Below are 23,852 nucleotides of genomic sequence, written 5' to 3' on the forward strand. Positions count from 1 at the left end.
CCTCCTAAGTGGTAGAGGGTGCAAGTTGGAAAGCAATGTTGAAAGAGCCTTGTTGAGTTAGTTGCTAGGCATTTTACAAACTGTATGGGCTGCTGTAATAGTGTGCCAATAATGGAATAGGTGCCCATTAAATTGACTCGTTAGTCCCAGATAGAGCTGAACTTCTTGGGAGTGTGGTTGGGATTGCACTCATGTAGGCTAGTGAGGAGAAATGCATCACATCCCTAACCTGCGCCTTGTGGATGGTGCACATACTACAGTACAGGAAGTCAAGAGCTGAGTCAATGGCGATAGAATTTCTGACTTTGACCTGCTCCTGGAGCCACAGTATTTATGTTATTGATCCAGTTGTTTCTGGTCAATAGCAGTGGTATGAGTACTTAGTAATGATAATGCTATTGCTATTGAATGTCAAGGGGAACTGATCAGACATGTTTGTGTGACAAACATTACTTGCCAGTTATCAATCCAACCCCCAATGTTGTCCAGGTCTTGCTGCACCCGAACACAGCTTGCTTCACTGTCTGAGGAGCTGCAAATGAAACTGAACATTGAGAACTCAGTGGTGAACATTCCCAATTCGAACTCAATGATGGATTAGTGAAGCAGCTGAAGGTATTCAGACCTTGACAGGACCTGGAAGAGAGGGTCCACATGGTTTTAATCACTAGGTCACATGATTTGGGGGAAATGGACATATTGGACATGTTGCAGCACTTAAAACAGGCAGAAGCAGAGAGCTACTCTTGGGGTTTTGATGGGACAACCCCAGAAATGGTGCCTGGGACATAGTAATACTCTCAGAATCATACCTTACATACAATGTCAAGTTCTTAGTTGACTAGTCTTTTGGCACAGGTTTCTAAATATTAGCAAGAGGGCCAACAAGGCTATGTGTGCCATTGACATTGTCAGTGCCAGGTAGTTTTATTGGACTTGGAAACTGTTAGATAGAGTGGACACATTGCTGCGGATCTGCAGTCACAGGTTGGCAAGACCAGGTGAGACTGACAGATTTTCCTTCTCTAAATCTTTTTTGTGAATCAGATGTGGTAGATACAGTCACCGTTAGGCTAGCTTTCAATTCCAGATGTTTTATTTGATGTCATCCCATGCCATTTCCATATCCCTTGGTCCAATTAGGAATCAGAAGTCTATCAATCTTGGTCTTGAACTGAATTAATAACAGCTTCCTCAGCACTCTGGATACAGAATTCCAAAGATTTACCACAGTCTGAGTGAAGATGTATTTCCTCACTTCTGCCCTAAATGGGTTGTCTTTTAATCCGAGACCGTGTCTTCCAGTTTTGAACACCATAGCCAGAAAAAACATCATTTCTGCATCTAATTTGTTTCATCCTTGATGAAAAACTAAATTTTCTGTGCAATTGCCTCTAATTCATTTAAACTCCAGAGACACAGAATCAGCCTCTTCAATCACTCAACCCAGGATCCCAGAAATCACTCTTGTTAGCATTGCTGCACACCCTCAATGGCAACTATATCCTTCCCAAGGCAAGGGAAGGGGAGCAGACTGTACATAATACTGCTGTGCAGTCTCACCGATATTCTTTATAATGAAACAAGACTTTTTGCTTCTGTACTTAACTCCCCATGATAAAGGCTAATCCTCAGTTTGCCCTCAGAATTGCTTGCTGTACTGCCACACTAGCTTTCTGTGACTTATGGACAAAGACATGAACATTTTCCAAACCCTCATCATTTAAGAAATGCGCTGTGCCATTGCTCCTCCTCCTGTGTGTGTGTGTGTGTGTGTGTGTGTGTGTGTGTGTGTGTGTGTGTGGAAACATAAATCCTTGATGCTTGTGACTTTTAGAAACAATTTAGACTTGAATTTAGAAGGGTTGATCAGTAAGTTAGCAGATGATATTAATATTGGTGGGGTGGTAACTAGTGAGCCTTAGACTACAAGGGAATATAGAGGATCTGGTCAGACGGGCTGATCAGTAGCCAATGGAGTTCAATCTGGATAAACGTGAGGTGATGCACTTGGTCAGGACAAACAAGGTGAGGGAAAACATGATGAATGATGGGACCTGGGAGGCAATGAGGATCAGACAGATGTTGGTGAGCATGTCCCCTGGTCCCTTAGGATAGCAGGACAGGTCGAGAGTGGTTAAGCAGCCATATAGTATACTTGTCTTTATTAGACGAGGCACAGAGTTTAAGACTATCCATTCTATCCCTCCCCATCAATTTTATAACCTTCTATCAGGTCATTCTCTGACATTCAAGTGAAAACAAACCAAGTTTATCCAATTTCTCCTCATAGGTAATATCCTCAAAACCAGGCAACATCCTCATAAACCATTTCTGCAGCATTTCCAAAGCCTCCACATCTTTTGGGTAGTGGGGTAACCAGAACTGTACACAATATTCCAAATGTGGCCCAACTAAAGTTCTATACAGCTGCAACATGGCTTGCCAATTTTTTTTTGCCAATTTTCTATGCCCCAACCGATGAAGGCAAGTATGTCATACACTTTCTTGGCCACCTTATCCATTTGTGTTACCACTTTCAGGGAACTGTGGACCTGTACCCCTCGATCCCTCTGATGTTGATGCTTCTAAGGGGTCTGCCACTTATTGTACACTTCCCTTCTGCACAGGCCTTCCAAAATGCATAACCTCATCTTTTAGAAAGTAAATTGTTAGTTAAGAATACGGTTTCAACAGAATTTATGCAAGAATTAGACGGCATATTTTATATGTGGTACCTTCAGGTTGGGATGATTCTTCTGATTTGTCATCATCGTCATCATCCTCATCATCATCATCATCTTCTGACCCTTTCTCAAATGGTAATTTAGGTCTCAATTCCTTATCTTCAGCATCAGGAAGCAATCCAGTGTCTATGGTTAACGTTTTTTTAGTATCATGTTCAATCTTCACAGACAATGGTCCTAAGGTGTCCGGACATTCTGAATCAACATGTACGTTCTCATCACAATTAGCTTTTCCATCTTCCTTAAGAGGGACTGTGTTCTGCTCTTCCTGAGGTGGTGGGGGTGTAGGACATTTTAGCCCACCTTCAGCTTTGCTATGATCATAGTCAGTTTGTTCTGTACGTTTTTCTTCCTGAACTGATGTGGATGAGACAACAGAAGGCATTTGGCTCAGACAGGCACCTAGCTGGTTTTGAAAAGGCGTACTACTCCGCTGGCTAGCTCCTTTGTTTTGAGCGAAGTTTTTATGGGCCTCTAGGAAAGAAAGCTCAGAATCATTTAGAATATGGTAGTCCGTCCGACTGACTCCATGCTTTGCAGCACCAATCAATAAGTCTTTGTCATGTTTGCCACACTCCCACCATTCAGGCAGATCCATGCTTGGCTGGCACAACTTGAGTCGTTGATCAAGCTGAGCATGAAGCAAAACCTGCTCTCGAACCTTCCGGAGAAGTTCTATTCGATACAAAGTTCTAGAAGCACGTTCCTCCGTAATTGGCTCAATGAAAATGGTGGAATCAAGCTCTTCATAATAAAAACAAAATATTTTCATAAATATGGAAAACAAAATTGACTCAAGTTCTTTTAATTTGGTGCTTACTAAATTCTGCATTTTAGACTCTGATTCACAGTATGGATCATATTTACGTCAATTGATGCAGGTTCTACCCACCCCCCAAAAAATGAAGACTTCTTAACTCTATCACCTGATTTGGCTCCACATTTTAGTGTCTTACCTTCACCAGGATTTGGAGGCATACGGCACACCTTTCTGCACATAGCCACAAAACAACTGAAGTATTTTTCCAAACTGTCGTCAGCCTTTTTATCCAGTCTAGCAAAGGCACGGAACTGGCTCCAGTCAAATTGCTTCTTTATGGGATCAAAAACCACACCGAAGGTTGATACAACACGGTAGAAGTCTGCCTCTTCTCGCCTGGTCCATCTGTAATTTAAAAATGTGCTTGTGAAAGTTATTTTAACACTGAAAACCTGTAGGTCTTCACCAATCATATGAAAACCTAACCACAAAATCATATAGGCATGTAGTGGAATTCCAAGGATTTAGGTTTGGGATAGCCACGATCCCACAAGTGTATTATTCTGCTATTTCTGAGTTAGTCAAATATAAAACATAAACAAATCCTAAATGTACCAACAAAATCCTCCAGCCTCCAGAAATATTTGTCGGAAGAATCCCATCAAAAGGTGAGGTAAACCTTGAACAACCCTATTTTAATTATTAATGTTTCAAAAGTTACATTTCAACTTAGAAGTTAATGGATTTCAATTCAAAACCAAAAGAAATGTTGGAACATTGACCTTAAGTTGTGATTCACAAAAGTGTGCTTTTTGGTCCTTAATACTTAAACTCAAGCTATCTTACTTAAGTACTACTTGAAGTAGACAGTAGTGAGAGACAAGACAAGAAAAATAAAACCATTTTCTGCAGTTCAAAGTACGAATGGAGGGATCATCAACTTTGAGGATGAATGGCCTTGTAAAAGCAGGAAAAATACTTGCTTTAGACAGTACCTTGGAAAGATCTTCAGAGGTACAACTAGAAATAGTGACGGGCAAGCAGAGGCCAAGCTATTAAAGAAATACTGAAAAACTTGGTATAAATAGTGATTTTTGAAAAAGGACTTCAAAACAGGATGAAGGTGGAAAAACAAAGGGGTTCAGAAAGGGAACTACAAAATGGGTTTTCTAGACTGTTGAAAGCATGTCTGCCAAAACTGAGGTGGAGAGAGTGAGGGACATAAGATACCAGAGTCAGAGCAGCTCTAACAAGATTATAGGACTGTAGAGGATCATAGAGAAAGGGATGGGCCAGATAATGAAAGTACTTCAAAAATAATGAGAATTTTATCTTAAAGTTGCTGGTGAACATGACTTGGCAGCAATGCATTAGAACACCAGTATAGAGACAACAAACGCAGAGACTTCACTTTCAGTAGCAGTTGAGCTGAGAGCTGGTCAAAAGCAGCTGATAATACAGATGTCCATATACTGGTGTTCTGGCTAACCAGCCTTCTTTAAACACCTCCATCAAAAACTGCTATTCATTGATCCTTTATTTCATTCATAGAAGCAGCTACTTTCTCTGCAAACACAACAGAAAATATGTCTTAAAGTACATAATCATACGGGAAACACAAAGTACTTACAGAAGAAGCATTAAATAAAAATAAAAGTGCGAGTTTGTGTTAAAAAAGTGTAATACTTGCATGGTTGAGAAACAGGTAATCATATCTTGTAATGAATGACAAACATCAAAAATAAGATATTCTGATTCATTAAGTTAGAACCGATACATAAATTAGCCCCGACTGTAACCTGGGCATGGGGTCAGTGGAACAAACTTCAGGCTTGTGTTGGTTAATGGTCATGAGTTCATGGCCATCTTAGCTCTTGGGGACATTGTTCCTAAATTATTTAAGCTTAAACAATATGAACTCACAACTAGCAACAGATAAAAAAAACAAAGCTCTGTATTTATTTTATAAGTTGGTGCTTTTAACTGTGTAAACTGAGGACTTCTGTCAATATGTGAGGCCTTAAGTGATTGAGAATCAGTTAACATTTGACTGCAGAAACCTGAATACAGAATTTGTAAAAATACTCAGCAAACAAGGGGAATGAAATAAGCAATTCATATCAACACCGTAATAGCTGCATTTCAAAAGTGTAACTTTCTAAATTGAAATGTTTCCATTAGAACTAAATCCTGCTTTTGAAAGTGCAGGAAGGGAGAAATCACCAATAGCAAAGCAACTGTTATAGATTATGTGCTTGAGAGATGCAGAGCATAAATAATATCATGGCTTCAGCAACATAACATCAATATGGCTCTAGCAACATTGAAATGATATTGTTCCAGCATAACAGCTGTAAAGATTCACTCCTTTTAAACTTAATTTCAGGTATCTCTGGTTGTGTTAGTTTGGGTGACAAGTCTAAAAGTTATCACTTACTAGAAAAGAAACAAAGGAAAATCTGAAAACTTCATACTGCTAATTAATTTCTAGCATATTGAACTTCACGTATTTTCAAAGGAACTCATTCTGATGCTACACTAGTATGATACAGTTGCTAACTACTAGTCCAGTTTCTGAATTTAGTTGCTTTGATAAATACTCTTAGTTAATGGAAAGTGCTTTGAAAACCATTGTGTAAGGTTCAGTCAATATTGGTTCTGAAGGGAGTCATGTATTCAGAACGGTGAAAAAGAGTGGTGCTGATGCCTCAGACATTTCTTTCCTGATGGAAACATTTGACAGATGAATAAGTCAAACTTGAACCCTATCTTCTGAGGTGGTTGGAATCAAAAATGTTAAAAAAAGATAGGGCACCAGACCAGTTCTAGCACACATCACAAATATCTCACATTTTGAAGAAGTATAGCAAAATAAATCTTAATGGAAAGGAACTTGAATCACTTTTGGGGCCAGCAGTAATGCTCACAAAATCAAATCCTCCCCAACCAATATCTTTAGTTGAAATAAAATTTTTGTGAGGCACATGAATGTGTTAAAAATGATTAAAACACCAAGCAATTCCATGTGGCTTTAAAAGCCTTTCATGAGACTTTCTTGGGAGATAAGTATTCATCTTAAAACTTACTGATGAAATCCTAGCTTGCCTTAAGCTAGCCATTTCAAGAATTATGCCATCGAAAGTAGTGTCATGGTCCAAACATTCATCTGTTCAGGTCTTGCTTAACTCGCCTTTTGGTGCCAAGAACTGTGAAATATAAGAACCAAGTCTTTTTGGGCCAAAAATACTAGAATGACCATTGTTTCATCCATGCCAATAACCCAACTAGAAAGAGAATAGGCATTCAAAAGGTTTTCCGGTCATTAAAATTAACACTCTAAATTCAGTGTTCTAAAGCTAATATTCTGGCTTTGTGTCTGAACTTCCTCAAATCAGAGGATCTGAAAGAGCAGACTGCAAGAATCAACCATAACTCCATAGTAGCGCTAACATTTCATGAGCCATGAGTTTGGGAGTTCAAGTCCTACTCTAGACACTTCAACAAAATCTAGGTGACGTTCCAGTATAGCACCGAGTGGCAGCAGAACTATATTTTGATAGGATATTAAGCAGAGACTGCATTTGTCCTCTTGGTTGGATGCAAAACAACCAGAAATTCATAAAGTTCTGACAATTATATATCATTCAAGCCACACCACAAGAACAGACTAGCCAATTATTTATCACATTCCCATTTGTGGACTCCAGGTTACTCCATTTCATACTTATTGATTGGGACGAACTTCAGAATATCCCAAGATCACTAAAGGTACTTTATAAATACTTTTCTTCCTGTTCAAGAAAGCAAAGCATAAAAAGGTGCTGACATTTTTCCCTCTTCTACAGAATCCTCAAAACTGAATCTCTTTATTGCTGTTTAAGAGCAGCTAGCTCAGCTTATAGTCCCGTTTGTACCAGCTGCTGCCTTTCTGCCCTTGAACCCATCTTCCACACAATAGAAAGTTGCATCGCAAGGCCCTGGAGAAACCGGAACCTAGAAACATTTACATATGCTGTACTTTATTAGCAGCCAGGTATAAAAGTCTTGATGACATCCAGCTGAATGAACTTGCAAGAGCTAAACGGATGCTTCACTGGTGGATAGAACACCAGCCAGATGGGTAGTCCCAGGGCAGATCTTCACAGGCTCCCATTGCTAAGGTCACAGGCAGGGAGCACAGAAACTTCCATGAATGGTGCTTGACCAGCCGCTGACACATCTACAAGCTTATGTTAGACTGGCGAGGTATTTGGGGGCCCATTGCAATTAAGACCTTTATGTGGTCAGTGGCTGCTTGCCATCTGCACTAAATTTCACACTGGCTCAGAGGAGTCCAACAGCAGGCCCATGGCCAGCAGGTCATCTTGCTCAAGTGTGAAGAGTTAAGGGGTAAGAGTGGAATGGTGCCTTGGGGAGAAAAGGAAATATATATAAATGAGGGAGGGAGGGGAGGGGAGGGGCGGGCACGAGAGTGCACAGTGGGGGCGAAAGAGCTGGCGAGAGAGATTTGAGAATGGAAGTTCGAGGTGGCAGAGGAGAGAGAGAGAAAGCACCTCCCTCAGGTGGCCCCTTTTCATATCAGCCACCTTGTAACCGACTGCAGCGATGTGTGGAGACAAGGTGCCTGTTTGCACTTGGAGCTACAATGCAGCTGTAGCAGGAAATCAGACCTTTAATCATAAACATTGTAAGCTTTGTCTTAGCTTACAAATATTTTGAATCATTATTACAATAATTGCTTTAAAAAGATCAGTATTACTTATTTATGCAAAATACCTGGAGTTAAACTGTCTGCTGGTCCTTTCCCAATCCACCAACGCCCTAGCAATAAAAGGCAGTGCTGTAACATTATGAAGCACAAGACAAGGAATAGGAACAGGAGGCGGTCGTTTGGCCCCTCAAGTCTGGTCTGCCATTCAACAGGCTGATCAGATGTGGTTGATCTGACATCCCTCATGTCCATTTTCTTGCCCTTTCCCCGTATCACTCAATTCACTGACTGATCGAGGATCTATGTATCTCAATCTTAAATATACACAACGACTCTGCCCCCACAGCTCTGTGGCAAGGAGTTCCAAAGGCTCAACCTTCAAGGAAGAAATTCCTCCTCTTCTCAGTCTTAAATTGGTGTCCCTTTATTCTGAGACTGTGCCTGCTGTTCCCATGAGGGAAACAACTCAGCATTTATCCATTTATCAAGTTCCTTAAGAATCCTGTATGTTTCAATGAGATCACTTCTCATTCTTCAAAACCCCCATTAGTAGAGTCCCAACCTGTTTAACCTTTGCTCATAAGACAATCTCTCCAAAGCCCAGATCATCCCAGTGAACCTTCTCTGAACTGCGTCCAATGAAATAATCATAGAATGACAGAATCCCCAGTGTGGAAACAGGCCCTTCAGCCCAACAAGTCCATCCTGACCCTCAGAGCACTCCATTCTTTTCCTTAATTAAGGGCCCAAAACTGCTCACAGTACTCCTGACGTACTCTCACCAGACCATGTACAGTTGCAGTAACACTTGCCTACTCTTATACTCCAATCTGCTAGAAATAAGGGCCAACATTCCATTTGACTTCCTGATTCCCTGCTGTACCTGTGTGCTGGCTTTCTGTATTTCATGCATAAGCTTCCCCATGTCCCTTGGTGTTGCAGATTTCTACAAGTTTTCTCCATTTAAGTAATGTCCTGTTCTTTTGATCTCCCTTCCAAAATGAACTTCACATGTTAACACATTATACTCCTTTTGGAAATTTTTTGCCTACTTAATTAACCTACCAATATCTCTCTGTAAACAATCTGTCTCCCTCTTGCAACATGCCCTTTCACTGTTTTTGTGTTGTCTGCAAATTAGTACAATACATTCGCTTCCTTCCTCCCTAGTTATTACATACATTATAAACAGTGGTATTCCCAGACTGATCCCTGAGACCCCCACTGGTCACAGGTTGCCAACCTGAAAAAGAGCCCATTATTCCTACTCTGTTTCCTGCCCACTAGCCAATATATTACCTCCAACACCTTGGGCTCTTATCTTATGACTTAACCTTTTGAGAAGCATCTTGGACTTTTAGAAGGCATTTGATAAATACAACACATCTACTGGCTTCCCTCTATCCACTCTGGTTGAGACTTCCTCTTAAAAACTCTAATAAATTAGTCAGACACAATTTCACCTCCACAAAGCATGTAACATTGCTAAAGCTGACTAGTACATGCATCTTAAATTGTTCAACGATAATATATCCTCTGATCATTTCCTCTAATTCTCTGGAAAAGCCCTAAATTCTCTGCCTAGAAGAAAAAAGTCAAAGGAAGGCAACCTTGAAAACGCATCCATGCATCATTTGTCAGCATGTTGATGCTGTAAATTCCAGATCTTAAACAGATTTGAAATTTTTTCTAGTCGATAAGACCATAAGTAGGAGCAGAAATTAGGCCATTCAGCCCATTGAGTCTCCTCAACCATTCAATCATGGCTGACAAGTTTCTCAACCCCTTTCTCCCCATTACAATTAAGAACCTATCTAACTCTGTCTTAAATATAATCAATGACCTGGCCTCCACAGCGTTCTATGGCAGTGAATTCCATAGATACACCAATCTGGCTGAAGTTTCTCCTTATCTCTGTTCTAAAAGGTCTTCCCTTTGCTCTAGGGCTGTGCCCTCGGGTCCTAGTCTCTTCTACCAATGGAAACATCTTCCCAACATCCACTCTGTCCAGGCCATTCAGTATTCTGTAAGTTTCAATTAGATCCCCCCTCATCCTTCTAAACTCCATCGAGGATAGACTCAGAGTCCTCAACCATTTCTCACGTTAAGATTTTCCTTCCTGGGACTGTTCTCGTGAACCTCCTCTGAACCTACTCCAGGGCCAGTACATTCTTCCTAAGATATGGGGCCCAAAACTGCACACAATGCTCCAAATGTGGCCTGACCAGAGCCTTACAGTGCCTCAAAAGTACATCCCTGCTTTTATAAATCCAGTTATATGAATAGCTTACCATCATATTAAATATGTACTTGGGTTATAAAATAAAGACTACAAAAAGCCACAGAAATATACACCAAAACAAAACTGAAACTTTAGAAATTTTTAATAAAATTAAGCATACTATACATGGCATTACCTTTGACGTTTCTCAGATATAGCTGCACTTCTCTCTGCCTCTCGAGCCCTCACTTCATCTCTTGGCCGACGTCTGCGACGATCACTTTTATTCAGTGCTTCTAATTTCATCTGTTCCCTCTTGTAGCTACGCTGATAGGCTGTAATAAGGCGGCGCAGACGCGTTGTGAGAACCGAGGTGCTGGGCCAGTACAGTTTGTCTGATTCATCATCTTGATCAAGTTGTTTGCCTGTAAAATGCTACATTCAGTAATGCTGCTGGTGTTTAAATCTTCAGAATACAAATTGAATAAAATCATGTACCTTTATCATAAAAATGGACAATCTGATACTGTCTATACTTTTATTGTTTTCTTTGCATTGAACACTCATTATGAAGATACCTTGAATCTGTTCTAAAATGGAAATGCTAGAGACTCAATAACCGTAGGACATTATCTAAGTTCATAGATATGGTTTCTAGCATACGTGCATAGGAATTAAAAATGGCATCTACGTATTTTCATACATTATTTGTACATTTGTCAAATTTTTCGCATGAACTAATTTAGCATTTGTTCACAAACTAGCAGATGTTACCATGTTTTGTAACATTCCATTTTACATGATTGTTTCCACTTACAGGTATGTGGGTTCTACTTCAAACCTCGAAGGCAATTTAGGAAAACCAAGATCATTCACTTTGTGGACACTTAATATTGGTACTGCCCATCACTGTGCCACTTGCTCAAATACAAAACATTGAAAGGAAATGTTTTCCATCCACAGATCCTGCTTGATGTGAACATTCCTAGCATTTTGCACTCTTATTTCAAATTTCCAGCCAAGAACAGGCCCTTCGGCCCTTGCGCTGACACTTGATGCCTTTCTAAACTAAAACCCTTTTGCTTCTATACAGTCAATATCCCTCTAGTCCCACCTATTCATGTATCTGTCAACGTGCCTCTTAAACATTGCTACTATATCCGCCTCCACCACCTCCTCTGGCAGCACATTCCAGGCACCTACCACCCTCCATGTAAAAACCTTGCCTCTCGCATCTCCTTTAAGTTTACTCCCCTTTTATCTCAAACCACTATCTCCGAGTAATTGACATTTCTTCCCTGAGGATAAGAAAAGACCCTGACTATCCACTCTATCCTGGTGCCTCTCATCATTTTGAAAACTGGTCAGGCTTCATTGTTCGACGTTCAAGTGAAAAAAAATCAAGTTTGTCCAATCTCTCCTCATAGCTAATACCCTCCAAACCAAGTAACATCCTGGTAAATCTCTAAGTTTCTGTAGCCTCTCCAAAGCATCCACATCTTTTGGGTAGTGTGGCGACCAGAACGTTTCACATTTATCCAAATGTGCCTGAACTAAAATTCTATACAGCTGCAACATAACTTGGCAATTTTTATACTCTATGCCCTGACTGGTGAAGGCAAGCATGCCATATGTCTTCTTGATCACTTTATCTAATTGTGTTGCCACTTTCAGGGAACTATGGACCTGTATGCCTCTGATCCCTCTGTATGTTGATGCTTCTAAGGGTTCTGCCATTTACTATATATTTCCCTCCTCCATTAGATTCTCCAAAATGCATCACCTTGCATTTGTCTGGGAGAAATTCCATCTGCCCTTTTCTCCATCCAAGTCTCCACTCTTTCCATATCCTGTATCCTCTGGCAATCTTCCTCACCATCCACAGCTCCCTCAATCTTAATGCTGCCTACAAACTTACTAATCAGGCCACTTACATTCTCCTCCAAATCATTTAAAAATATTACAAACAACAGAGGTCCCAGTACCGATTGCTGCAGAACACCCTTCCACCACTATCTTTAGAGACTATCTTTATGTATTACAGTCAACAATATTACAGTACGTTTTTGTGCCAAATTAGTGCTCTATTTTAAAGCAAACATTAAACCCATTGAAAATAAAAGTTCATAGTTTCAATCTAGAGAAACTAACTTTATTGCCAAGCTATCAAGAGATACACAAAATTCTGTCACATGATCTGTTTAAGCATACAGTATATTCAAAAACTTTCAGTTGGGAAACAATGTATTGCCAAATTACGAATCCTGTGCTTAGGTCAGATGCATTTAAAAACTTGATTACGTAACCTGAAATTCAAGTGAGCCATAGTTTGAATATGTTGGCACTTGGTGATAAAATACATCACTAATTTCCTCCTCACCCACCACAAAATCTCACCTGTGTTCTCAGCATCCATGCATTCTTCCTTGTCATCTAGTGGAGAATTCTCAAATTCCTGAAAAGGATGGTACATTAAAAATTTTGGTAACTTTTCTTCTTCTAGACTGTACATGGATTTTCCAACATCTATGATAGTACATAAATTCTCAATTTCAAAGCAGTCTTTCAAATTTTAGTTATTTGGTGCAGTCCACATCAAGGAAAAATATATTAGCACGTGACACCCAAATATTAAATTTAAATTAATTCCCAAATTTTGTAATGGCAGCTTAATAACTCAAGCGATAACACTCACATCCATTTCATCTTTAAATGGAATTCTCCCTGGTTTGTATTCCGGATCTTCATCTTCTCTGTCAAAATCAGCACTGAAAGAACAATTTTAATTGAGAGTCACTGTCTTATTGAATGGGAGGTGGCGGTGGTTGGGAAAGAGAATTCCATTTGAACTCAAAAGCACAACTTACCCATCACCAACATCTGCCAGCACATCTGTTCCCCTCTGTTCTGCAGCCATGGCCTTTGCATCAGGCATTCCCACTCGCTCCAGGAAGCAGAACAAAGGATCTGCCCTAATAGAATTGTACTTTTCATATCCTATACAAAATAATGATTTTTTTTATTTCACGTTTCAATCCATGAACAAAATTGTGTTGTGATCTTTATTAATTTCACAACAAACATTGCTATGGATATGGATGTAAAGGAATGAATGTATTAAAAACAGTTTACATGAAATCATACATCAGAAAACCAGATCAAATGAACAATAATTTACTCAGTAAATTTACTTTAGGTAGACTATACTTTTTGTAACTCAACGCAGGAAAATGACAATAAGAGGTTGAAAACTTGCTTGAGTCTGTTTATCATTTACACAATATAAAACCAACCTTAAAACTGAATGTAATATTACATTGAAAAAGATAAAGCTGAAACCAATTACTTAGTAACAGAAATGCACTGCTTGTAGAAGTGCACACAAAATTAAATAAATTCATTGTAAAACATCAGAAGAATACATCAGTTAAAATTGGAGTCTTTGAAATGAGAGTCCACCAGTACCTTTTGGACTACATCCATTCCAGGAATACAGCAAATAAAGCATGAGAAGTCCCAGTAATAGCCGAGAAAACGATTGTCAGACTGGACTCACTTCAGTTGCGTCCGTAAGCACCACTGCCTCAGTCAACCAAGGACTGCATAATTCAATTAGGTTTTGGACTGTGACATATTATTCTTAAGTATTCTTGAGCCTCAAGCCAAACTGTAATCATGAAAGGTTTTAAAAACCATCAGTACCACCCGCCCCCACCACTACTAGTCAGGACACTCAAGAGAATTCCACTATGACCTCAAGTGAATTTGGATTATGATTAGGAACTGCTCTTTGTATACATTGCGGCTGCTCCACATCCCAATGGCTCACAGTTAACAAGACAGTATTCCACAACAGGGGACGTGAAAGTCTCAGTGCTGACATTTGTGAAATAGTACTTGGAAAAAAGCCCAGGAGGCACTTATACAGATGAATGGCAGAGGTTAAGCTACCATTCACTCCAAAGCAAGCTGGTAGAGTAGTAGCACATGTGGAGCAGCAGTGTTGTTTACTAAAATAAAATGAAACCCAAAATACTTGACTTTAACTACTAATATAGGCCCACTTATCAAAATAATTTTTCAATATATGTGATCTTCATCACAGTAATTTCCAAACTGTCATGCACTTCACCCAAGTAATCTAACAAGCTTTAACAGAAACCATAACAAATAAGGTTTTGATAATTTCAAAAGTATTTCAAGTTGCTTGGATGGATTACATTTTGAAAGTTTAATATTCATAGCATGTATTAACCACACTAGTGAAGAAATTATTTATCCTCAAATCCAATTTTCCATATTTTGCAAAAAAAAAGCATTAGAAAAGGGAGCTTAGACCTACAAAACAATAATTTTCCACTCTTTTTCTTAAAGTCCACATTAGCAAGTTTGACAGGAATTCTCAATGACCATTAACAACTTTCTGTTCTCAGCATAGATGTTGGGTGCTAACAAGCTACTTCATTACAACGAGCTTTAACTTGCAAACCCAGATTCCGCCCACATCCTGACATCTTTAATATACATACTTCAGTGCTAATTGCTGGACGCCAATCAGCAATGCTTATCTGAGTTAGTATTTCTTCTTTACCACCCAAAATGTGTTTGTGGATTACACCATCTGAGCTCACATAACACATTACTCATCTTGCGTTCTAACTCAGAAATGTAAAGTTAGCAGGGAGTTTTTGTTTATTCATTCGTAGGCATCACTGAAATGAATAAAAACAAACTCCCCACAAACTACGTGGTTCAATATTACACTACAGTATTTATTTCAATGGTGATAAATTGGAAAATGTTGACATAGAAATAAAAATAGAAAATAGATGCAGGTGTAGGCCATTCAGACCTTCGAGCCAGCACCACCATTCAATATGATCATGGTTGATCATACAATTTCAGTATCCCATTCCTGCTTTCTCTCCATACCCCTTGATCCCTTTAGCTGCAAGGGCCACATCGAACTCCCTCTTGAATATATCTAACGTACTGGCCCCAACAGTTTTCTGTGGGAGGGAGAAATTCTTCCTCATCTCAGCCCCGAATGGCTTACCCCTTATTCTTAGATGTACAAAGGCATCATTGTACACCAGTCACTAAGGGCAAGCACGCAGGTCTTCATTGCAAAAGGGTTTGAGAACAACAGGTAGGAAGTCTTAGTCAGGTCGCTTGGGGTCGTGGTAATGCCACAAAGTATTGTGCGCTGATTCGATCTGCTTAGCTATAAAAGCACAGACTTGCCACACAGTGAGTACAGTAAAGGTTCACCAGACCTGGGATGGCAGGACTGTCACAGGAAGAGAAATTAAGTCGACTAGGCCTGCATTTATTGGAGATCAGAAGATTTCACTCAGAGGGTGATGAACCTGGGGATTTCTCTACTTGAGAAGGCTGTGCTTGCCAAATCACAGAATATATTTAAGAAATAAATATAGATTTATGGACATTAAAGGCATCAAAGGTCATGGAGAGACACTGGGAGTATGGAGTTGACATGAAAGAATCAGCCATGATTATCTTGAATGCATATCGATGTGTTAACTGGCCTACTTCTGTTCCTATTTTGTATGTACAGGGAGTCCCCCGATACACGCTCAGCTTACAAACATGATCTCATACAGGAGTGTAATTATAAAGATCCAACGTATGAACATTTCCTATACTTATAAATGGCTATTTCACGTTGTCCTGCTTTGTGGTCTGACTTGCGAATGGACTCAAGAACGAATGCCACAGCCTGGGGACTGCTAATATAGGAAGTTATCATCCACAGAACCACTTGGGCACTCAAAAGTAAACTCAATGTTTATAGCAGCCATTACATACCATGCTTGAACACTCCAATGAGAAGGCATTTATCAGATTCCCTGTCCCACCAATCCGTAGGAAGTTCAGCATGGTCGATTTCTGGGATCCAGATATCCAAATCACTAAACAAAAGCAAGACATTTATAAACCACTTCCAAGTAAATGAACAATGTTGCTTAAAAAAAAACTTACTACAAAAGTACAAAAGTAAACACTTCTCCCATTAAAATTGACCACAGTAATCTGTGAGGGTTCAAAAAATGCACAAAAATATGAATGCAACTGTACTTGCTTTGATGCTAACTTGCTAAAATCTTGAAAAATAACTCTTCTTTATGTACCTATTTGTAAGCAATTCCAAGTTACAAAATTTCTTCAATTTTTATATTTCTCCTTCCATCTAGTAGTTTTGTTCAATGATTCAAAAGTTGTGGAATACAAGTCAACTTATAAACCTGAAGAAAAGTTATCGGAGTGGTGATAAACCGATTGATTTTTTAGACCCGTTTTTCACTTCAACAGTTGCAGTAATTAAGTTTCTAAAAATTCTCTTCTTTCAAAATTAGTTTCATTTCAAAGTAAAGGTCTAATATCCTTTAGGGAAGGGAACTGCCACACTAACATGGTCTAGCTTACATGTGACTCCAGACCCACAGCAATGTGACATTGCTCTCTGAAATAACTGAGCAAGCCAATCAGTCTATCAAGTTTCACTAAAAGAGGAATGGAACTAGATGGAGCACCCTGCATTGACTGAGGTCCCGGAAACAACAATGGCAAATTCAGACCTGTTGGCTTTGCAAAGTCCTCCTTACTAACATCTGGGTGCTAGTGCCAAAATTGGGAGAATTGTCACAAAGACTGGTCAAGCAACAGCCTGACATTGTCTGTAAGGTATGATTCTGTGAGAATGACTATGTGCTAAGTATTACCATCCTTGGGTATATCCTGTCCCATGAGCAGGATTGACCTAGCAGAGGTGGCAGCACAGTCGTATATAGTTGGAAGAAAGTTGCCCTTGGAGCCCTCAACATGGCTTCTGGATCCCATGAAGTATGACGATACTCTCTGTTGCAGAATGCATGCTCCCCCATTTTGAACACCAGTTGGAGGAAGCACGGAGGGTGGTTAGGACGGAAGATCTACTCGGAACAAGGGATTTGAATGCCCATTCGTGGACACGTGCATCTCCATCAAGGATTTCAATCTACTACAAGCTGACAGATGACCTCATGATGCTGCACTTCTTTAGCTTCCACCCTAAACATATTACAACAAGCCCTGCACATACACAAGATCTGCTCAGAGGAGGATGACCGCGACAGACACCTAGACATTTTGAAGGATGCTCTCATAAGAATGGGATACGATGCTCAACTCATTGATCGCCAGTTCCGACATGCCACAGTGAAAAACCACTCCGAAGACAGACACAGGATACAACCAATAGAGTACCCTTCGCCATCCAGTACTTCCCCCGAGCGGAGAAACTACGTCATGTTCTTCGCAGCCTTCAACATGTCGTTGATGACAACGAGCATCTCGCCAAAATCATCCCTACACTTCCAAACCACCACCAAACCTTAAACAGACCTTTGCCCACAGCAAACTATCCAGCTTTCAGGGCAACATCGACCAAAACACCATACAACCCGGTCATGGCAACCTCTGCTAGACATGTCAGATCATTGGCATGGCATTACCATCACATGTGGGAACTGCAAATTCTGTGTGTGTGCTTCTCTCATCACCTGATGAAGGGGCTATGCTCTGAAAGCTTGTGATTTCAAAAATGAACCTGTTGGACTACAACCTTGTGCTGTGTAACTGCAAACCCTATAGTGCTTAGAGGTCATTTGGCCCATCAAGTCTTCACCAACCCTTTGAACAGCATCCACTCAGACCCAACCTTGCCACCTCATCCTCATAACCCCGCATTAACCATGACAAATCCACCTAACCTGCACTTCCCTGGACACTATGGGCCATTTAGCATGGCTAATCCACCTAATCCACATCTTTGGTCTGTGGGAAGAAAGCAGAACACCCAGAGGGAAACCCACGCAGACATGGGGCGAATGTCTGTGTGGATTTTGCACAGTCGCCTGAAGGTAGAATCAAACCCTAGTGCTGAGGCAGCAGTGCTAACCACTGAGCTACTGTGAATTGTAGACGGTAGACAAAGTTTGGGGAGTTACTTGCCACAGTATTCCTAGTCTCTGACCTGCTCTTATAGCCACTGTGTTTACGTGGGTGAGTCCAGTTGAGTTTCTAGTGAATGATAACAGCTGGGATGTTGATGTTGGGAATTCACTGATGATAACACCATTGAATGTCAAAGGGAAGTGATTAGCTTATCTCTTCTCTTATTGGTGATGGTCAAAGCCTGGTATTTGTGTGGAGTGAATGTTACTTCTCATTTCTCAATCCAAGTCTGGATATTGTCCAGATCTTATTGCATTTGAACGTGGGCTGCTTTGGTATCTGAGGTGTCGTGAATGACGCAGAACATTGTGCAATCATCAGCGAACATCCCCACTTCTGACCTGATGATGGAGGGAAAGTCATTAATGAAGCGCAAGACGACAGTTGGGCCCAGGGCATTACCCTAAGGAACTCCTAGAGATGTCGTGGAGCTGAGATGACTGATCTCCAACAACCACGACCATCTTCTGACATGCCAGGTATGACTAACGAATGGAGTGTTTGCTCCCAAATACCTATTGATTCCAGTTTTGCTTAGGCTGCTTGATGCCCCGGTCAAATGCAGCCTTGATATCAAGGGCGGACACTCCCACCTCACCTCTGGAATTCAGCTCTTTTGTGCATGTTTGAACAAGACTGGAATGAGATCAGGAGCTGAGTGGCCTTAGCAGAACCTAAACTGGGCGTCACTGAGCAAGTGCTGCTTGATAGCACTGTCGATGACAACTTCCATCGCTTTACTGATGATCAAGAGTAGACTGATGGTGCAGTAATTGGCTGTGTTGGATTTTTCCTGCTTTTGTGCACAGGACATAACCGGGCATTTGCCACATTGTCAGGTAGATGCTAGCATTGTACTGTACTGGAAGAGCTCAGCTTGGGAGCAAGTTCTGGAGCACACGTCCTCAGTACTATTGTTGCAATGTTGTCAAGCCCATAGCCTTTGCAGTGTCCAGTGCATCCAACCATTTCTCAACTTCGTGTGGAGTGAATCAAATTGTCTGAAGACTGGTATCTGTAATACTGGGGACCACTGGAGGAGGCTGAGATGGATCATCCACTCAACACCTCTCGCTGAAGATTGTTGAGAATGCTTCAGCCTTACCTTTTGCACTGATATGCTCTTCCACCATTGAAGGTGTGCACACTATCTACAAGATGCATTGCAGAAATTCACCGAAGTTCCTCAGACAGCACTTTCCAAACCGATGACTGCTACCATCTAGAAGGACAAAGGCAGATCCCCTCTGTGCCACCCACCATTCAGACTTGGAAATATTTCACCGTGCTTCCAGGTCACGGAGTCAAAAATCCTGGAATCCTTCCCTTCAATGTCATTGTGTACCTACACAAAATGGACTGCAGTGTAACAGTAGGCAACTCACCAACACCTTTTTAATAGTACCCAAGGATGTAATCCATATGCCATGAACGAACAAAAAAAAGTTCTACCATTTCTACGGGATATAGATTCGCAGGCACCTATTTTCTGGCATTTAATTAGATATCAATTAATGACAATTGATTAAAATAGGCATTATCTACCAGAATTACACTGAAACTGACCCACCTGTCTCCACTACCAGTCAGTTATCAAAATTTCACATCACAAGGTTGATTTAGGGAATCGATTTTACAGTATGCAGTAGATATGGTTTCATAAACAAAAGCAATTTACTAAACATACATTTATGAAAGCTAAGTGGTATAAAGTTTACAATCTTATATTGTTCCTATCATGTGACAATCTAGAATAGTTTTAGTTACACCCTGAATCAGCTGCAAATAAACAAGATTTTATGATACCACTGGAGACAGTGGATACTGCAAATGTACAGGTCCTAACAACACTGCACAGAACACTTGCGTAAAGTCATAGGGTCAGACAGCACAGAAACAGACCTTCCGTCCAACCAGTCTATGCTGATGATAATTCCAAAATAAACCAGCCCCACCTGCCTGTGCTTGGCCCATATCCCTCCAAACATTTCTTATTCATGTACTTATCTAAGTGTCTGTTAAATGTTGTTATTGTACCCGCATCCACCACTTCCTCTGGAAGTTCATTCCACACACAAATCAATCTGTATAAAAAATTTGCCTCATATCTTTTCTAAACTTCTCTCCTTTCAACTTGAAAATATGTCCCTTCGTCTTGAAATCCCCCCACCTATGGACAAGGCACCTGCCATTCACCCTATCCATACTCATGTTTCTATAAACCTCTATAAGGTCATCTCTCAACATCCTAAGCTCCAGCAAAAAACATCCCAGCCTATCCAAGCTCTCTTTATAACTCAAATCCTCCGTTCCTGGCAACATCCTGGTAAAACTCTTCTGAACCTTCTCTAATTTAATAACATCCTTTCTATAACAGGAACTAGCCAAACATTTAGCCAAATTGCTCCTGTACAGGCACAACAAATGCATCTATCAGATGTCGGAAAATGCCCAGGTTACGTGTCTACAAAAAGCAGCATAAATCCAATCTAGTCACTTATACTGCTGCTAGTCTAACAAGTGATGAAAGCTGTTATCAACTGTGCTAACCACGGCACTTGTTTAACAATAACCTGCCCACTGATACTCAGTTTGGATCAAACGTAGAAAAAAAGAAGTCCTTAATGAGTATTTTGCATCTGTATTCACGAAGGAGGGAGAGAGGGTATGTTGATATTCTAGGGCATGTTGATGTTAAGAAGATGGTGGTGTTGGGTGTCTTAAAAAACATTAAGGTAGATACGTCCCCAGTGCCTGATAGGATATATCCCAGGTTACTGAAGGAGACAACTGCTGGGGCCTTGACAAAAATCTTTGTATCTTCTTTAGCCACAGGTGAGGTCCCAGAAGACTAGAGAATAGCCAATGTTGTTTCTTTGTTTGAGAAAGGCATGAAGGATAATCCAGGAAATTATAGGTAAAATGAGCCTCACCTCAATGGTAGGGAAACTACTGGAGAAGATTCTTAGGGACAGGATTTACTTACATTTGGAGAAGAATGGCCTTATTAGGGAGATCAGCATGGCTTTGTGGAGGGGAGGTCTTGTCTCACAAACTTAATTGATTTTTTTTGAGGAAGTGACAACGATAATTGATGAGGGTGGGGCAGTGGATGTTGTCTGCATGGACCTGTGATAAAGCATTTGACAAGGTCCCTCATAGTAGGCTAGTCTAGAAGATTAAATTGTACGGCATCCATGGTGAGTTGCTAAGTCGAATGCAAAATTGGCCTGATCATAGAAGACAGAGGACAGTTGTGGAAAGGTGTTTTCCTGACTGGAGGTCCGTGACCAGTCGTGTCCTGCAAGGATCAGTGCTGGGATCTCTGCATTTTATAATATGTATGGCCTAATTAGTAAGTTTGCAAACACCACAAAAATTGGTGGAGCTGTGGATAGTGAGGAAGGTTATCAAAGGATACAGCAGGAAAGAGATCAGTTGGAAAGCTGGGCAGAAAAATAGCAGATTTTATGATATCACTGAAGACTTTAATCTAGACAAGTATGAGATGTTGCATTTGGGAGGTCAAATGTAATAGGAAAGTATACAGTAAGTGGCATGACCCTAAGGAGCATGATATACAGAGGGATCTTGGGGTCCAAGTCCATAACTCCACAAACATGGCAACACAAAAGGCATATTTGCCTTCATCGGTCAGGGCACTGAGTATAAAAGTTGGCAAGTCATGTGCAAATGCATAACACTTTAGTTAGGCCAGATTTGGAGTACTGTGTGTAGTTCTGGTTGCCACACAATAGGAAGGATGTGGAGGCTGTTAAGAGAGGGTGTAAAACAGGTTTAGGAGGCTATTGTCTGGATTGCAGTGTATTAGCTCTAAGGAGAGGCAACATTTGTACCACACAAAAGCCAGGCAATGATCATTTCCAATAAGAGCTAATCTAATCACTTCACTTTGACATTCAATGGCATTACCATCATTGAATTCCCCACTGTCAACTTCCTGTGATCATATTGACTAGAAATTCAAGCGGACTTGCAATACAACTACGGTGGCTACAAGAGCAGGTCAGAGACTAGGAATACTATAGGAAGCAACTCCTCAAAGTGTGTCCACTATTTACAACGCATGGTTGCTCAGTAGTTAAGCACCGCTGCTTCTCAGTGCCAGGGATCTGGGTTTGATTCCTGTCTTGGGTGACTGTCTGTATGGAGTTTGCACATTCTCTCCGAGTCTACTTGGGCTTCTGTCAGGATTTCTGGTTTCCTTCCACAATCCAAAGATGTGCAGGTTAGGTGGATTGGCCATGCTAAATTTCCCACTGTGTCCAGGTATGCATTGGGTAGATGGATTATTCACAGTAAATACGGGGTTACTGGTATAGGGCAGGGAGTTGGGTCTGGGTGGGATACTTTTCAGAGGGTTGGTGTGAACACAATGGGCTAAAATGTCCTTTTATCCACACTATAGAGATTCTAAGATTCTATAATCAACCTAACAGGTCCATGTCAGTGGTTATCATTGAGACAGGCCTCCTCCCTTCCTTCATCCACAAAAAATTCAACAGAAGCACCCTGGTTTTGTATTCAAAACCTCAAGTCCAAAATCCACATGCTTTGCCAACAACTCTAAGGTAATAAGATACAGAACCAGGTTATGAGACAACTCTATATTTATACTTCTATATTATTGACTGTGTATGCTAACCAAACATTGTATCTTTACTGAATAATACACCAATAATTGTATTTATTAAAAGATTGAACCTTGGGAAACACCACTGTGTCCAGTCTGAAAAATCACCATTTACCACAACTTGCCATTTTCACCCTTAAATTAATTTTTATCCAAGTTAACACAGGTTTTCCTGTTCCATGGCCTTTGATTGCATTATTTAGCTTTTTATGTGGCAATTTATCAAACGTTTTCTTTAAAATTCCACATCAACAACATTCACCGAATTCCTTAATTGAATTTGTTTTGAAGTTTGGTAAAGATCAGATTAGTTAAACATGCCTTTTGCAAACCCATGCTGGTCCATATTAATTAATTAAAATTAGCTTAATTTGATTCTCAAACCTTACTGCATCGATGTAGAATGAACTAGTTTACTAACTCCCTTTCTTGAATAAGGGCATCAAATAAGCCACTCTCCAATTATTTGGTCCCTTCCTTATATTTAAGGAAGATTACGGCAAACTCTTTCACCATCGGCACCATTTCTTTTTGCATCATAGGATACATGTCAACTCCAAGTACAATCAACATTCCAGTAAATCCTGCATATGAATTTTCACCCATCCATCATCTTTACCTATAGTTTGTCAGCATCCTTTTCCTTAGCACATGTTGATTAAAAAAAAAAATCAGTCCTTAGGTATTTTAGCCTTACCCTGTGCTCTAAGCATATAATTGTATCTTTGGTCCAGGTTCAAGTT

The 23,852-nt window shown here is 40.3% G+C and overlaps 1 protein-coding gene across 1 annotated transcript in view; it reads right to left on the bottom strand.

The window, feature by feature from the left end:
* Positions 1 to 23,852, bottom strand: part of LOC109916299 (chromodomain-helicase-DNA-binding protein 7-like) — a 129,047-nt gene that overhangs the window by 75,019 nt on the left and 30,176 nt on the right. Inside the window, exons 5-11 of the mRNA XM_048595704.1 lie at positions 16,269 to 16,372; positions 13,307 to 13,436; positions 13,135 to 13,207; positions 12,837 to 12,894; positions 10,636 to 10,864; positions 3,704 to 3,912; positions 2,739 to 3,491 (exon numbers count right to left, since the gene is read on the bottom strand). Coding sequence (XP_048451661.1) covers positions 2,739 to 3,491; positions 3,704 to 3,912; positions 10,636 to 10,864; positions 12,837 to 12,894; positions 13,135 to 13,207; positions 13,307 to 13,436; positions 16,269 to 16,372 — 1,556 coding nt within the window. The remainder of the gene's footprint in view (positions 1 to 2,738; positions 3,492 to 3,703; positions 3,913 to 10,635; positions 10,865 to 12,836; positions 12,895 to 13,134; positions 13,208 to 13,306; positions 13,437 to 16,268; positions 16,373 to 23,852) is intronic.

This window comes from Rhincodon typus, chromosome 4, assembly GCF_021869965.1.
Source record: "Rhincodon typus isolate 14 chromosome 4, sRhiTyp1.1, whole genome shotgun sequence".
Classification (NCBI taxonomy): Eukaryota; Metazoa; Chordata; class Chondrichthyes; order Orectolobiformes; family Rhincodontidae; genus Rhincodon; species Rhincodon typus.